Genomic DNA, 15,084 nt, shown 5'->3' with positions numbered 1-15,084 from the left:
CAAACGGGTGCGTTAATGGTTACGATGCATGAACACTTTGTAACTAATCTCGAACCTTTACGCGCTCGTGCGTTTTTGTTTCTTCCTTTTTGCGCGTCCTAGGGGGGGACGTCCGTAGCCACGTTTGACAAGAGAGCCCACCTGGAGAGAGGAAAGGAGGGAGGAGGCGGAGAACGAGTCCCGGGTTGGAGAGCCCTCCCACTCCGGACGCCCGTCCTCGCCCCGCATGCACATCTTCTATTACAGCTACCGCCACCTGCTGGGCTGCCCTTGGTACTGCGCCTGTCAGTCGACAGTCCAGCCGGACCCCCGCACACACCCCGCTTCACCCCGCTGCACAGTGAGAACGGCCCCGCCCGCCTTGCCCCACGCACCCTTCAGCCCACCCCCTGCCCCCGCCATCAATAGCCACAAGAGCGCCACAGACCAAGACGTCCCACAGCAGTAGTAGCAGCAGCTGGCATCTCGATGAGGAAAAGACTCTTTAATTAATGCTCCAGTATCACAGCCCTCACCGTGTCTGTTTCCTGTTGCCCTTTTCATCATGTCAGAAAGGGACTGTGCCACAGTGCACAGGTACCTATTACTGTATGTAAAGTTTTCAAGTAAAACATTATTATTATTATCATTATTATTATTATTATTATTATTATTATTATTGTAGCGATTGTATATTTAATTGGTACAATTCATATTCTTGATGCCAGTGGTTTCTAGAGTTTAAGAGAATTTAATTGAAACATTTTTTTCTTTTTCTCTTTTTAAGAAAGCATGACTTTTTCTAGTATTCACAGTGGCTGTTTTTTATCGTGCTTGGAAAAACAAATCGACTTTGTCAGTTTGGACCTGCTTTTTATCCGTTCGAGACGATTCTGGGAAGCCTAGCGTTCAAGTGAGAGTGGGGTTGTTGGCCTTTTTTGGTTGTTGTTGCTTTTCGGAGGTTGCACGTTGCCCGAGAGCGGCCGCTGGCTCGAATTTCAGCCCCAAGACTCTTCTTTGAGGCTTGACCGGCGCAGGTCTTCTCGCCTCCGGTCGTCTCCTTTTTTTCCGTCCTCCTTAATCGACTGAAGGTGTGAGACTCGGCTGGGGGGTCGGGGGGGGTCGTTACTTTCTTTATTATTGCTTCGTTTTCTTTGTCCTGTGTATGACGTGTCACGAGGACGAAGTATCGGTCTCCCAGCGCGGAAGGTTTTGGCCGTCGGATGACGAGGTTCGAGTCCCGCCAACACGGTGACTGTTAACGTCACCCGTACGCTGCTGCTGTTCTCCGTGCACACAACCCTCCTACGCCCTGCACTACAAAGCTCTGGCTGGCCCTCACTTCTCCAGTCCCTGCACTCCACTCCACTCCACTCCACTCCCATCCCACAACCCCCTTCCTCCCCCAAAAGTCTGCAGTTTCTCAGTGTTTCTGCCCCCTAGTGGCTCCCCCCGGCAGTGCGATTGCATCCATCTCCCAGTGGGGTCAGGTGTGCAGCAGTCGCCGCCACTTTGGCCTCTGCGGTGTAGCACTTGCAGCACTACGCTGACGACCCCCCACCCCCCACCCCACCTCCACAGCCTCCCATACGCACTGAAAGTCTTGCTAGAGATCAGGTGCAGCGTTCGGTGACGGCTCACTAAGCGGGAGGATGGGAACGCCGCGGAGATGGCGTCAGCCGGACCCGGCCAGCAGGGTGCTTCCTGCAGGGAAGGGGGTGGGGTCTGAATTGTACGGAGGGTGCGGTGCTCACGTTGAAAATGTCTTAAAAGGAGCCACGCAGGGTTTTGCTCCCTCGCCGTGGTACATGTGGGCTTTTGGCCAAGGGTCAAAAGGTGGACGAAGTGGACAGCGCTGCGACGGCAGGGGCCGCGGCAGAGTGCATCACGTGTCGGTTTTAGGGCTTTTTGTCAAGGTAGAGTGTGGGCAAGCGATCGAGTGGACTGACGGAAAGGTCGGTCGATGGATTTGCGAACAGCGCAGAGGGAAATGAAGTGAGAGTAGAGCTCCTGCAAGGCAGCCTGTTGGACCGTTGGGCTGATGACTCTTCTTGTCGTTATTTATTTTGGAATGCTAGCTCTGGATTCTTTTTTTTTTTTTTTTTTGTATTTACTCTTTGGGAACTCGAAGACATGCTTTTCATAGCCTTTTTAACAAGTTACTATTAATACCGTTGGTTTGCTTCTAATTCTTGTTTTATTGTTAGGCGATGAAAGGTTAGAATTTGGAAATGAGATGCAAAGCGGTTAAGGTGTTTTTTGAGCGGTGAAAGAGGACCGTGATGCCAGCGGCAGGTGCTCAGGACAAGTCTGATAATGGCTGTTATGGAAAAGCGTCCCTTCGCACAGCACCTGGTAGTTACCTGGGGAAACCGCGGTCAGATTCCATCAGCCGTCCTGCAGCAGCACGGTGTTTGTACACCAATGTGCTGGTAAACGTTGGGTCTTTGGCTTTGGCACAGTGTGTGTGAGTTGTGACATGAGAGTTGGATTTTACCCGCATGTTGAGGGAGATACTACGGTGCACAGCCACTTTGCACTACAACCACCGAGACCTCACAGTCCCGGGTTCGAAGCAGAAGCGGACTGTTGCTGCCGCTCAGCGGCGTTGGTGAGTCTGTCAGTTAGTCCTCAGGTCATTTAATGTGTTTCTTCTATTACTTACTGTTTGCATTTATTTTTTTACATTTGTGTGATTTGTGTGTGTGTGTGTGTGTGTGTGTGCGCATCGGTCACATCACACTCCCTGTGAATTTCTTTGAGGTTTACTCTGCTTCATCTGAGCGCAAAGGGCTGAAGGAGCTTTGCATGCAAGCAGCACCTTTGTTTGCATCCGAATCCCTGCGAGACAGAACTCATAAGTAGGGGCAAGGAGACGGATGCGTATTGACGTTACGAAACTTCTGAAGGTGTTTTCAACGAGTTGGTTCCCTCCTTTCGTTCATTACATTTTTTTGTTGTTGTCGTTGTTGTTGAAATTTTATTTTTACTTTGTTCTGGCAAAATGTGAAGTCGTGTTTTGAGTTTTTTGGACCCCCCATGCTTTGATTTGGGGAAACAAAAGATGGACAGATGCCACAAACCTCTTCCCCTTGGAGACAAGAGACGAAGCAGCATGTTGCCAAAGTGTTGTTCTTTCGTTCCGTGTGTTTAGCATTGCAAATAATCATGAAAAAAAATAATAAAAAACTAACTTTTAAAAAGATTATATATTGTAAAACTACAGTTATCTAGTGATATCATAAATGGCATTTATTTGCATGACATTCAACTGGGACAAGTTTTCGGTGTTTTCGATTTCTTTTGTTTATTTTTTACTGAATGCTGGTAAACTATGAATCTATTTATCTATTTTCTGAGCTTTGTAAGTGCATAAAACTATTTTTGTCTCAAGATTATACTTACCATGATGACGACGATCATGATGATGACGATGATGATGATGATGATGAACATGTAATGATTGTACAGCATGCTTTTGTACAGCGCTCATTGTTGTCACAGCAGAGGGGGCTCTTCGCACCCGTCGCACTGAATGGGTCAGCGAAATGCAGAACAACACCAACCACGGACATACCGATCTTAGTAGCAGCTCAGCACTTTCCCTCCACACTTTGCTGAGCTGCATGTTCTCATGAACGTGGTTTAACCTTATTGGTCTTTTGTGACACAGGCTGCGCATTGACCTTCTTCCAGTCAGCATCCAGTAGATGGTACCAGTGTCTGTGGGGAAGCAAAGCAGAGAACTTTTTGGGGTATCGCTGAGGCCTAGTGCAGCCACACACACACACACACACACACACACACACAATCATGTTTACTCGAAGAGGGCCGAGCCTGTAATTGTTAGACTAGTCGGCAGTCGCCAGTGTGGCTCCGCTGCGACTCAGTATCGAATCTGGGCCAAGATCGATGAACTGGATCTTCCTCCGAGCACCGTCTTGCTTCCCTCGTATGTCGTAGGTGTGTAAGGAATAAAAGGCAACGGGCCGTGCGGTCGATGTACATTTGCGAGGCGACCGTCTCATAGCCGAGGCTTGTGGCACCACTTCCTTTGAGACCGAATTTGGGCTTTAGGATGACAGGCCGTCACCTTTCTGAAGGTCCCGATCTTTCTCCGGACAAGGGAAATAACGCAAACGTCTGCTGTCGTCGCTCGAAGGTGCTCGGAAGCTCCGTACTTTGCAAACGTGTTGAGCGTCGCGTGTGAAATAAACCGTCGGGAGGTGTGTCTGCTGCTCGATGGGAACTTCGCTCCAATGAAACGTTTCTTAGATTCGGTGGTAAAGGCAGCATTGTTTGGGGGTTTATTGCAAACGCTCAGCAAGGGGGAGCTACTTCTCAGCTCTGTAGTTTAGGAAGAGTGACAAAAGGCCTCCCATCCATCCACAATTGAGCGTTCAGCTGCACACGTGACGGTACCATGAACCAGGACGTGTTCCTACCTTAAGATCAATGAGCGATAATACTGCATTTTGTCGTGACATCCCCCCCACCATAACTCGTCTCTCGAGAGGTTGTATTTTAATTCCGGACGTGCTCCGCAGAATGCCGATCCATTGCGTGTTGCCTCCTATGCACTCTCGCACCGCCGCCGTTACAGACACACTGGCACAGCGGAGGTGCCACACTGGCTGCAGCCTGTCCGGCTGCGTTTGCCCCGCACAGGAAGCGACCAAGATGTGCACTTTGACGCAGACGCATCATCTCACATCTCGTCAGGTGACGCCGCGCTGCTCTGACAACAGTGAGCCCATAACTCTTTGTAGTGTTTCTTTAACTCTCTTCCTCGCTCCCCCTCCTTTTGTTGAACTTCTCATACATAGTTTCTCTACAGATGAGCCTTTATATTCGTCCGTTTCCTTTCTTCTTTTTTCTCAGCTGGGGTTTCTATATATATAAGATGATGTGAATCCTACTGTATATCTCTCTGATTCCACTATGACTGCTCTGTTCTCTGATGTACTCTGTGTTCTCTAACCCTAAGGAAATGTGTTAAGATGTTATCAATAAATTAATGACTTCAGTACCGAGATGGTGCCGCATCCCCTGTACCCACCACTTTCTTTCGCTCGAGACACTGTCCAAGACTCAGAAAGCAAACACAGCATTATGTGAAGGGACAACTGGTCACGTAGAGGTTAGATCGATCGATCGATCAATCAGTCAGTCAAAGGTTTATTTGTCAAATGCACGACAATGCAGTGTGCAGCAGTGGTTGCTGGCAATGAAATGTCTTTTTCTGCAACCTTGTTGCGGGGGAAGTAACAACATACATTAAGATTACAATAAGTAATAAGTTAAAAACATGCAAAAAACAAGATTACAATAAGATTACAATAAGTCAGTCCATCCATTTTCTTGCCCGCTTGTCCTTCTAGGGTCACGGTGGCAATAGGGAGAGCAAAGCAGCCCAGGCATCCCTGTCCCTCGCAACTTCCTCCAGCTCAACCCGGGGGATCCCCAGCCGCTCCCAGACCAACTGGGAGATATAATCTCTCCAGCGGGTCCTGGGCTGACCTCGAGGTCTCATCCCAGCTGGCCGTGCCCGGTATGCTGCCAAAGGGAGGCAGCTGGGGGGGCATCCTTACCAGATGCTCGAACCACCTCAGCTGGTTCCTCTCAATGGGGAGGAGTAGCGCCTCTACTCTGAGTTCCTCCCGGATGGCTGAACCCCTCACCCTGTCACAGAGAGTGAGTCCCGACACCACCGAACTCATTTTGGCCGCTTATAGTCATGATCTTATTCTTTCAGTCATTACCCAGAGTTCATGACCATAGGTGAGGGTAGAGACGTAGACCGACCGGTAAACAGAGAGCTTTGCCTTATGGCTCAGTTCCCCCTTCACCACCACAGATCGGTACAGCGACCACATTACTGCTGCCGCTGCTCCCAGTCGGACCACGGACTCAGACTCGAAGGTGCTGATCCTCATACGAACTGCTTCACACTCGGCTGCAAACCGTTCCAGTGCGTGTTGGAGGTAACCATGTGATGGTGCCAAAAGGACATCATCGTCCACAAAAAGCAGAGACATCATCTTCCGGCCCCACATAGAATACCCTCCTGACCTCGGTTGCGCCTTAATATCCTGTCCATCAAAACCACAAACAGGAGTAGAGACAAAGCACAACCTTGGCGGAGTCCAACACCCAGACTGGACGAGCTTCACTTAACGCCGAGTATACGGACGCTCTCTCTCTGTATGTACAGAGACCGAACGGCCCGCGGTAGTGGCCCCGACACCCCATTCTCCTGAAGCACCTCCCACAGAATTTTTCAAGGAACCCAGCCATAAGCTTTCTCCAAGTCCACAAAACACAGGTAGATTGGATTAGCGAACTTCTGTGTCCCCTCCATTATCTGTGAGAGGGTAAAAAGCTGGCCCGCTGATCCACGACCAGGACGGAATCCGCATTGTTCCTGTTTAGTCCGAGGTTCAACTGTCGGCCGGAGCCTCCTTTTCAGCACCCTGGGATAGATGTTCCCAGGGAGGCTGAGAAGTGTGATACCCCGATAGCTGGCACACACTCTCCGGTCCCCTTCCTTGAAGACAGGGATCACCACTCTAATTTGCCAATGCAAAGGCACTGTCCCCGAGGTCCATGCAACATTGCAGAAGCGTGTCAGCCATGACAACCCCACAACATCCAGGGCCTTTAAGAGTTCTAGGCGAATCTCATCCACCCCCGGTGCTTTGCCACTGTGGAGCTTTCCAACTACCTCGGTGAAAAGGACTCTGATACCCCGGAAGCCTACGAACACTACCCCCAGGCCTGGCTCCAGGGGCAGGTCCCGGTGACCCTATTCTGGGCAGGGTAAATGTTGTACTGTTTACTATTTTCATGGGAATTTTTGGATCGTGTTAGTCTGGATGTTCGCTCCAGACCTGTTTACCATGGCAGACCCTGCCAGGAGCATACTGCTCCCGACGATATAGCTCTAGAGATCCCTAGATCACGCAGCCCTTCCGCCATGACAAGGCCCTGATCCAGGAAGGGATTACAATAAGTAATAAGTTAAAAACGTGCAAAAAAAAAAAACAACACAATAGGAATCGGGTAACCCTAATAACTATTAGGAGGGCGCGATGGAGCAGCAGGCTTGGCCGGGTCCTGCTCTCTGGTTGGTCTGGGGTTCGAGTCCTGCTTGGGATGCCTTGCAACGGCCTGGCGTCCCATCCTGGGTGTGTCCTCACCCCCTCCAGCCTTGCGCCCTGTGTTGCTGGGTTGGGCTCCGATTCGCCGCAACTCCGCTTGGGACAAGCGGTTGTAGACATTGTGTGTGTGTGTGTGTAATAACTATTAAGTGAAACTATTTAACGAAAACCAGATGAGTTATTCTGAATGAATTTGGATGCTGCTTGACTGTTCAGGAGTCTAACAGCCTGGAGGTAGAAGCTATCCCGCAGTCTGTTTGATTTTGATTGGATATATTGGTAACGTTTACAGGACAGCAGGAGAGAAAATAGTGTGTAACCAGGATGACTGGGGTCCTTGAGGATGGCCCTGGCTTTCTTCAGGCATCTGGCTGGATAGATTTCCTGGATGTTTGGAAGCTCACAGCCAGTGATGAGCTGTGCCAACTTCACCACCTTCTGCAGTTCTTCAGGATGCGAGGCTGAGCAGCTCCTATACAAGGTAGTGATGCAGCCAGTCAGGATGCTCTCAGTTGTGCACCTGTAGAAATTGACCTTTGGATCTAAAGGTTGCAGGGTCGATCCCCACCTCCAGTTGTAGTACCCCTGAACAAGGTACTTACCCTAAATTGCTCCAGTAAGATTACATAGCAGTAAAATGGGTAAATAATCGTAAGCTTGTAACTGTAATAATTGTAACCTTAACATTGTAATTCGCTATGGAGAAAAGTATCAGCTAAATGAAAAAGTAAACGTGGGCTCACTTGTACATAAGTACAATGCGAATATCATAATGATTGGCAGATGGGCTGTTCCAGGTGCCAATCGCTGAGATGCGTCTTCAGTGTCACTTCATTCCTTGGAGGGGACAAAGTTTCGTGGCTCTTTTTATCACTCATTCTCTACTGAACACCAGATGAGTGCAGAATCTTACCCCCTGCAGAGAGCGCTACCCCTTGTCATTATCAGCACAGAAGTGTCAAGGGTTCGGCTGAGGCTTTTTGATGCAGCGATAAAGTGCAGCGGCAATCAATTTGTGAGGTGCAAAGACTGCACAACGGGTTTGCGAATTCGTTAATTATTTTCCATTTCACACAACTCCTCAGTCCTCGTGTCTGAAATCTCAGAGTGAAGTTGATGCCGAAGGAAATGCTGGAACGCTGCAAGAGCAGAACACCCAGCGTAGAGAGTTTAAACACTGGAAACTAATCAATAACAAGTGGTCACTGAGCACCTCTGGATCCAACATCCAGTCTGGAGAGATGACTCCATCAAATAAAGCATAACTCAATATTTTGTAATAATATCCCAAGTTGTTTTACTATATGGGGGTACATGAGTGAAAAAAAACACATGAAAACCTCACTCTGTCTTCACAGACTCTAACTTCTGTATAATTAAGGCAAGTTTTTGATAAAATAGTTATATCATCGTCTTTGCCACACTAAGTCTGCAGCTTTGAAAGCACTAGTTTAGTGTTTATATTTTGTTTATTAGCTGAACTTCTACATTTATTCGTTTAGCTGAAATGTTTATCCAAAGCGACTTATAATGTTAAGCTACTTTGCAATTGTTTGCCCAGTTATACAGCTGGGTAATTTTACAAGAGAAATTTAGGATAAGTACCTTGCTCAAGGGGACACAAACACACTGTCTGAAAGCGCTTGCCCTGAGCAGGGTCACGGCGAACTGGAGCCTAACCTGGCAACACAGGGCGCAAGGCTGGAGGGGGAAGGGACAAACCTAGGATGAGACACCAGTCTGTTGCAAGGCACCCCAAGCAGAACTCGAACCCCCAACCCACCACGCTCCCCTGCTTAAGGGTACTAGAGCTGAAAGTGGGATTCAAACCTGTGACCTTTAGGACCAAAGGCAGCAGCTCTAACTACTACACCTTGAAACTATCACTTTTTAATGCTGGAGCAACGTGAGCTCGCCACCTTGGTTAAGGGATTTGCATCCTTCTGGAACCTGAACTACGAGCTGGAAGCCCAACACCTGTGTCTCTAGTTACTGCACCGCCTGTGAGCCTCTGCGCAGTGACTGCTGGCCTGGAGCGGAACCCTGCGCCACACGTGAGCTGATCAACACTTCATTTCTCCCTTCAATGGTTGTACTGTGAGGCTAGTGAGCAAACAGCATTCCTTGACGAGAAAACACAACGCCACACTGTACAGGAGTACACGTTTGTGGTATTTCCCATCACCCTGTCCGGTGATACCAATAATACGAGCACCACTGGTCTGCAGAGTCTCTAGACAACTACAGTGTGACACCGCTCTGATGTGGGGCCCAGAAGGCACCATAAGAGCTATAGGGTGGGTGTGTGTGCGCGCGCGCATCAGGCCCTCTATAGTGTGTATACTAATTGCGATGGAGGATCGTGGCTACAGTTTACCCTGTTTGTATAAGATTATTTGTTTTTACTAATTTATGTGGTGGTATGTGACAAATTGGCTGTACTCAAGAACCACATGTCCACATCCAGATCTCCTCTCCTGTTGATGTCATACACTCTGTGTTGTTCTCTGAGGTGCACGTAGCTTGGAGAAAAGCATCTGCAAAATGAATAAATGTAAGGTCAAGGGTCACATTCATGAAGACCATCCACCCCTGCAAGGAGATGGTGGACTGTAGGTTTCTTGGATATGGATGGGAAGGAGAAGAGATTTTGAAAACAGGGAGAAGGAAAGTAACATTTGATGCAAAAACTCATTTGGATGGAGTGTAGCGTAGTATTTTCTAGTGTAAAAATACCCTGAAATGGACAAAAATATTTCATGTTTCAACCACCGTCACTGCAACAATGGATGAAGCTACGAGGCATTGAAAGCAATGACCGAAAACTCGGTCAGCTGGTAGTGCAGCGGTTGGTGTTCCAACATTCAGGCCCAAAGGTTGCAGGTTCTGATCTCCTCTTCAACTGTAGCATCCTTAGGCAAGGTACTTACCCTGAATTGCTCCAGTGACATTACACAGCTGTAAAAGTGAGTACATTTATTGCAAGTTGCTTTGGGGGGAGAAAACATCAGCTACATGAAAAAGTTGCTTCTCTTCACTGATTTTGCCCAACATGATTATGAAAGATTGTTGCTAGTAAAAAAAAAAAAAAAAAAAAAAATCACATTAGGTGCATTTGGTACACTGTAATTACGCTTTCCTCGTGGGACATTTACTTGTATAATATCTAGGATGAATGTTCCCACTCAACACTGCATTTCATTGTAGCGTCCCGCGCTTCTCAATGGCGCCCCTAGGGGCAGGAGCGGGGATCACAGCGCACGCATTTGGCTCGTTTCGAGAGCTGTGCGCTTGACGCAGCGCTTTTTATTAAGTTTCCGCAGCTCAGGTAGAGTTCCGCTGTTTTGCGCGATACTGTGAAACCCGGAGAGCGGCGCGCATTGTTGTTAATTTCACGCTCCACTCAGTGATTAAGCGTTTCAGTCCCGCAACGCGGCCGCAGCAGGGACTCCGATGTGTCGCAGCCAAAGTTGGCCAACAAGGGCGCGCGCTTCCCTCTCGACCCGCGCCGGCCGCGCGCTGTGACGTCAGAGCGCTGACGCAGTGCAGCGGACAACTCGGGAGTGGAGCCCCGCGGCGCGAGCCCAGCGGAGCCGGAGGGAGATCGCGGGTCCTGACGACGACGAGTCCTTCGCTTTGGCCGCCAAGTTTCGACTTTTCTCTTCCCCTGCGCATCGTTTCAGACTCGAGGCAAGTGTTCTCCTGCGTTGCGCCCCCTTTGCTGACTTGTTCGTTGCTGTTCCTTTTTCAAGCCTGCCGACACGACAAAAATTGTTTCTGTGCGGATTACTTAAGTTACTGTGCGGCGTCTTCGCGAGCGGGAAAGGAGAGCGGCGCGCGCCCGGACGCCCCTTCCGTCACACAGTGAGTGAGTGAGTGAGTGAGTGACCGACCGTGTGGGTTACGGTCGTTTGGCGAGTCACGGACGTGGGCAGGAGCGGGACGAGCTCGTGTTCCGCCGAGTGTCTCGGACGGGGAGCTGCCGCTGTGCGCTGGCTGACTGACTGTGTGAGACGAGCCGCTGCTCCCGCTCCTCGTCCGGCTCGTCCTCGCGCTCCTCTCGCCACCGGCCCCCCGCGAGCTGCCCGTGCGCGCGGAGCCCGGGTCCGGCTGCGCCGCTTGGCGTGGAAGGACAAGGGGGGGGGGGACTCCGCTCCGGACAGCTGACCGCAACGTGACCAAGAGTAACTTCCTCACGTGTGGAAGGAGGGTCGCGGTAAACGACTGACTCTCTGTGTGTGTGTGTGTGTGTGTGTGTGTGTGCGCGTGTGTGAGAGAGAGAGAAGTAAATACATTTTAAAAAAAGTTCCCTTTGCAGACACACAGTCGTGTGCACATTTTGGATCAACGCTCTCTCATCGCTTCTGTCTCGTGCAACTCGATCGAGCTGCTGGAAAAACCTCCCTTTTCCTTTTCTCCCCCCCACATGATTTGTTCACGTTGTAACCGACATTTCCCAGTAACTTATAGGTTTATTTTTTATGCTGACTGGACACTTTGCCAGGTCTGAAGGACAGGGCAGTGTTTCCGCAGTCCTTGACCTTGGAAATAAGGCAGAAGAAAGACAGAAGGCGCCCTGGACTTGGCAGCGGAGGGCTCGTGTTGAGAGTCGAACCATGAGAACATGTGAGGTGGCACCCGGTGCGGGTACAGCAAACACACGTGTGTTTCTGTGCAGGAGGACGTCACCGCTGTCTCTCGCCCGCTCCATCCCGGAGCTCGGCCTCCTTCCGCCCGCCGCCGTTTCGAGCTCTTGGGGCAAAGATCAAAGTCATTCAAGGTGAACGTGGCTCCGGCGGACCGGTCGGTCTTCGAGCGGAGCGTCCGCTGGACGCTGAGTGGGAAAGAACTCGTAGAAGAGGCGCCGCTGAGACGTTTTCGTTGGAACGGCAACGGTGTGAAAGCTCATTCCGCCTTCCTGACTTTCTACCGAAGAAAGACCATGTTTTACATGCATCTGGGAAGAAGCGCTTCTGATCCGGCTTGTGTTTCTGTTTCTTCAGGTCAGGTTGAAGCTGGAGACCAGCTGGTAGGGTAGCGGTTAGAGCTGCTGCCTTTAGACCTATAGGTTGCAGGTTCGAATCCCACCTTCAGCATGGTACTTACTCTATTAGTGAAATTGCCCAGCTGTATAAATGGGTAAATTTATTTTAAGAAGCTTAACGTTGTAAGTCCCTTTGCAGCAAAGTTTCAGGTAAATGTTTCTTAAGGTCAGTTTCATGTTGGAGGATCGCTAAAGTGTTGTGGTTATCACTGCTACCTCTGGGTCTCAGGGTCGTAGGTTTGAATCTCACCTGCTACTTATACGTGTGCTGGGTACTTACCCTGAATTGTTGCAGTAAATCTACCCAGCTATATGAATGGCTAATTAATTCTAAGTAGCTTAACTTCATGAGTCACTTTGCAGAAAAGCGTTACATAAATATTGATGTTTGAATCCCACGTCCAGCTGTAGTACTCTTGAGCAAGGTATTTACCCTAAATTGTTCCAGTAAAATTACCCAGCTGTATAAATGTAAATAATAATAAGGCGGCACAGTGAGTAGCGCTGCTGTCTCACAGCGCCTGGGTGGTGCGAGAGGATGTGGGTTCAATCTACGCTCAGTCAGCCTGTGTGGAGTTTGTATGTTCTCCCCGTGTCTGTGGGTTTCCTCCAGGTGCTCTTGTTTCCTCCCACAGTCCAAAAACATGCTGTTCAGGTTCCCCCATAGTGTGTGAGAGAAAGAGTGTGTGTGTTCCACTGATGTATGGATGAGTGACCCAGTGTAAGTAGTGTATCTAGCAGTGTAAGTCACCACGGTGAATAAGGTGTGTGGGCTGATAACACTACATAGAGTTTATTGAAAGTCACTGGAGAAAAGTGTCACCTCATGAGTAAGTGTTCACTTTACCTTTTTATGCATTGATTATATGTTTTGAAGACCTTTTCTTTGAAATCCGGATGTTTGAAATTCTTTGTTCCATCTCCTCAGATTGAAAAACGGCAGAGGACCATCAGCCGAACAGACTCCACCGGTACGAAGAGGCAGAAGCCAGTCGTCCTTGCAGACCGTTCTACCTCCAGTCCAATTGTGTCAACAGGCCCAAGTCTGCTTTCTCACCCGTGGGTTTGCCGAGGTGCGGGAGGTGTTTGCCGACAGACTGTCATGCATCGGTTAAGGACTTGTGCTGCTCGGCTGCGGCCACTCACGGCCTGCCAGATGGCGCAGAGCCCCTCGCAGCCCAGGCCGGCTCAGGCGCCCCTGAGGACATTTCCCCAGCCGACGAGACACTACACGGCACCTGTGGCCGCCGAGCCTTTCCTCAATGGGACAAGCTCGAACTATGTGGAAGAAATGTACTATTCTTGGTTAGAGAACCCAAAAAGTGTGCACAAGGTAAGGTGGCGGAGCCGTGAATGCCAAGAAGGAAGTAGAGCTCAGCCGGTGGGAGGAGCAGTGAGAAGTTCCATAGCATTGCTTGCCAGCAGGGCAAACCTGGTTTGGGATGTACCTTAACCAGACAGTAAAGGGGCACTCACTGTTGGGGGTCTTTTTTATGTGAAATAAACACAATTGCACATGAATGCCAAGAACACAGAAGCCTTAAGAAAACATTAGCAGCAGCAGGTGGCACAGTGGTTAAAGCCACTGCCTTGCACTTGATGGCCCCAGGTTCAAATCTCACCTCCTTCCTGCGGTTTGATTGCTGCACCTCCTCACTGTAGCACAAGGCAATTGCCTGAAGTTACTCATATGGAAATTACCCTGCTGCATGAATGGACAAATAATCGTAAACAATAGGCTGACATTGCAAATCACATCAGGTAAAGTAATTAACAAATTTTACTTGTTTTCAGTCGTGTGTTGTGCCCACTTTCTTTTAATGCCAACATGACTTGTGCGACGCAGAGGTGTGAAGCTTATTAGAGCCCGATGTGTAGAAGAAGCCTTGTGACCTTATCAGTGTTGCTTGGTTTCCTGGAGACTCCCTCTTGCTGGTATCGCAGGCCGATAGTTTCTTTTGTGCTTTGTACTTGTTTGTAGTTTTGTAGTGGCGTTGTCAAGGATTCTGTCGACTGGCATATCTACCGAAAGTGCAAGCCTCCTTCTAGTCCAACCATTCAAGTTTGTCGTAGATACAAGTACCGTGTACAAATATGAAATTCTTCTTGAATGCTTCTCCACAGACTATGAACAAAAACAATAGAAATACTGCACAAAACAAAGAAAATGAGTAATGCTAAAAAACAATAACAATAAATAACAGTAACAATAATAACAATAAATAACAGTAGACAGCCAGAGAACTCAACATGAGAATTGAATGAGTAAATCAGTGTGCTTGCGTACATCACAGGGTCCCCAGAATACTCGTGTCACCCTTATATTACACGTCGAGTTGCTGCTCTTGAGGGCGTGGGGAAAAAATCGATGCGCTGTTATACAACGCTGTCGTCCCGGTGGGATGTTGGTTGCGATTAGCCTGTTGGCTCAGCCTTATTTTAGCTCCCCCTTTGAACGTCCTGTAGGAGACCTGGAGCGCAGGTACATTCTGGGACAAGGACGAAGCAGTGCCGTCTACCATCCTTGGTCCTTCAGTCCACATATGAGATTTACCCACCCCCCCTTCCAGGATCAAAGAGGATTGTGGGATTAAGTAGAAGTTTAGTTGTAGGTCATCTTGAAAATGACCGCGGTATACTTAGCTGTGCTTTTGGCTCCCGTCCCTTTGATAGATTTCTCAGAGCACCTGAACGAGCCTCCTGTGAAATGTTTTAAGGAGTCGCTCTAGCTGGGGGTCAACAGGTGGCACAGAGATTAGGACTGTTACCTTGTGCCCCGAAGCTGTGGGATCAGGTCCCTGTTCCTGCTGTAGTACTCCTGAGCAAGGTACTTAATCTGAATTGCTCCAGGAAGAATACCCAACCATGGAAACAGGTTAATTATTTTAAAGTTGCTTATCT

General features: G+C 49.1%; 2 protein-coding genes across 15 annotated transcripts in view; both read left to right on the top strand.

Annotated features, from left to right (window-relative positions):
* Positions 1–5,024, top strand: part of camk2b2 (calcium/calmodulin-dependent protein kinase (CaM kinase) II beta 2) — a 63,756-nt gene extending 58,732 nt beyond the window's left edge. For all 12 annotated transcript variants that reach the window (XM_029252703.1, XM_029252701.1, XM_029252698.1 and 9 more), the window contains one exon: positions 103–5,024. The gene's annotated coding sequence lies outside the window, so the exon portion shown is untranslated. The remainder of the gene's footprint in view (positions 1–102) is intronic.
* A 5,355-nt stretch (positions 5,025–10,379) lies between these two features.
* The window catches only part of ogdhb (oxoglutarate dehydrogenase b), a 31,243-nt gene continuing 26,538 nt past the window's right edge, over positions 10,380–15,084 (top strand). The window contains exons 1-2 of one of the 3 annotated variants that reach the window (XM_018750936.2): positions 10,380–10,829; positions 13,112–13,516. In XM_018750936.2, the coding sequence (XP_018606452.1) occupies positions 13,286–13,516 (231 nt within the window). In that variant the 5' untranslated portion in view covers positions 10,380–10,829; positions 13,112–13,285. The remainder of the gene's footprint in view (positions 10,830–13,111; positions 13,517–15,084) is intronic. The other 2 variants (XM_018750910.2, XM_018750899.2) reach the window with 2 other exon arrangements.

Source organism: Scleropages formosus, chromosome 6, assembly GCF_900964775.1.
Source record: "Scleropages formosus chromosome 6, fSclFor1.1, whole genome shotgun sequence".
In the NCBI taxonomy this organism is placed as follows: Eukaryota; Metazoa; Chordata; class Actinopteri; order Osteoglossiformes; family Osteoglossidae; genus Scleropages; species Scleropages formosus.
This window is presented reverse-complemented; position numbering and strand designations above follow the sequence as displayed.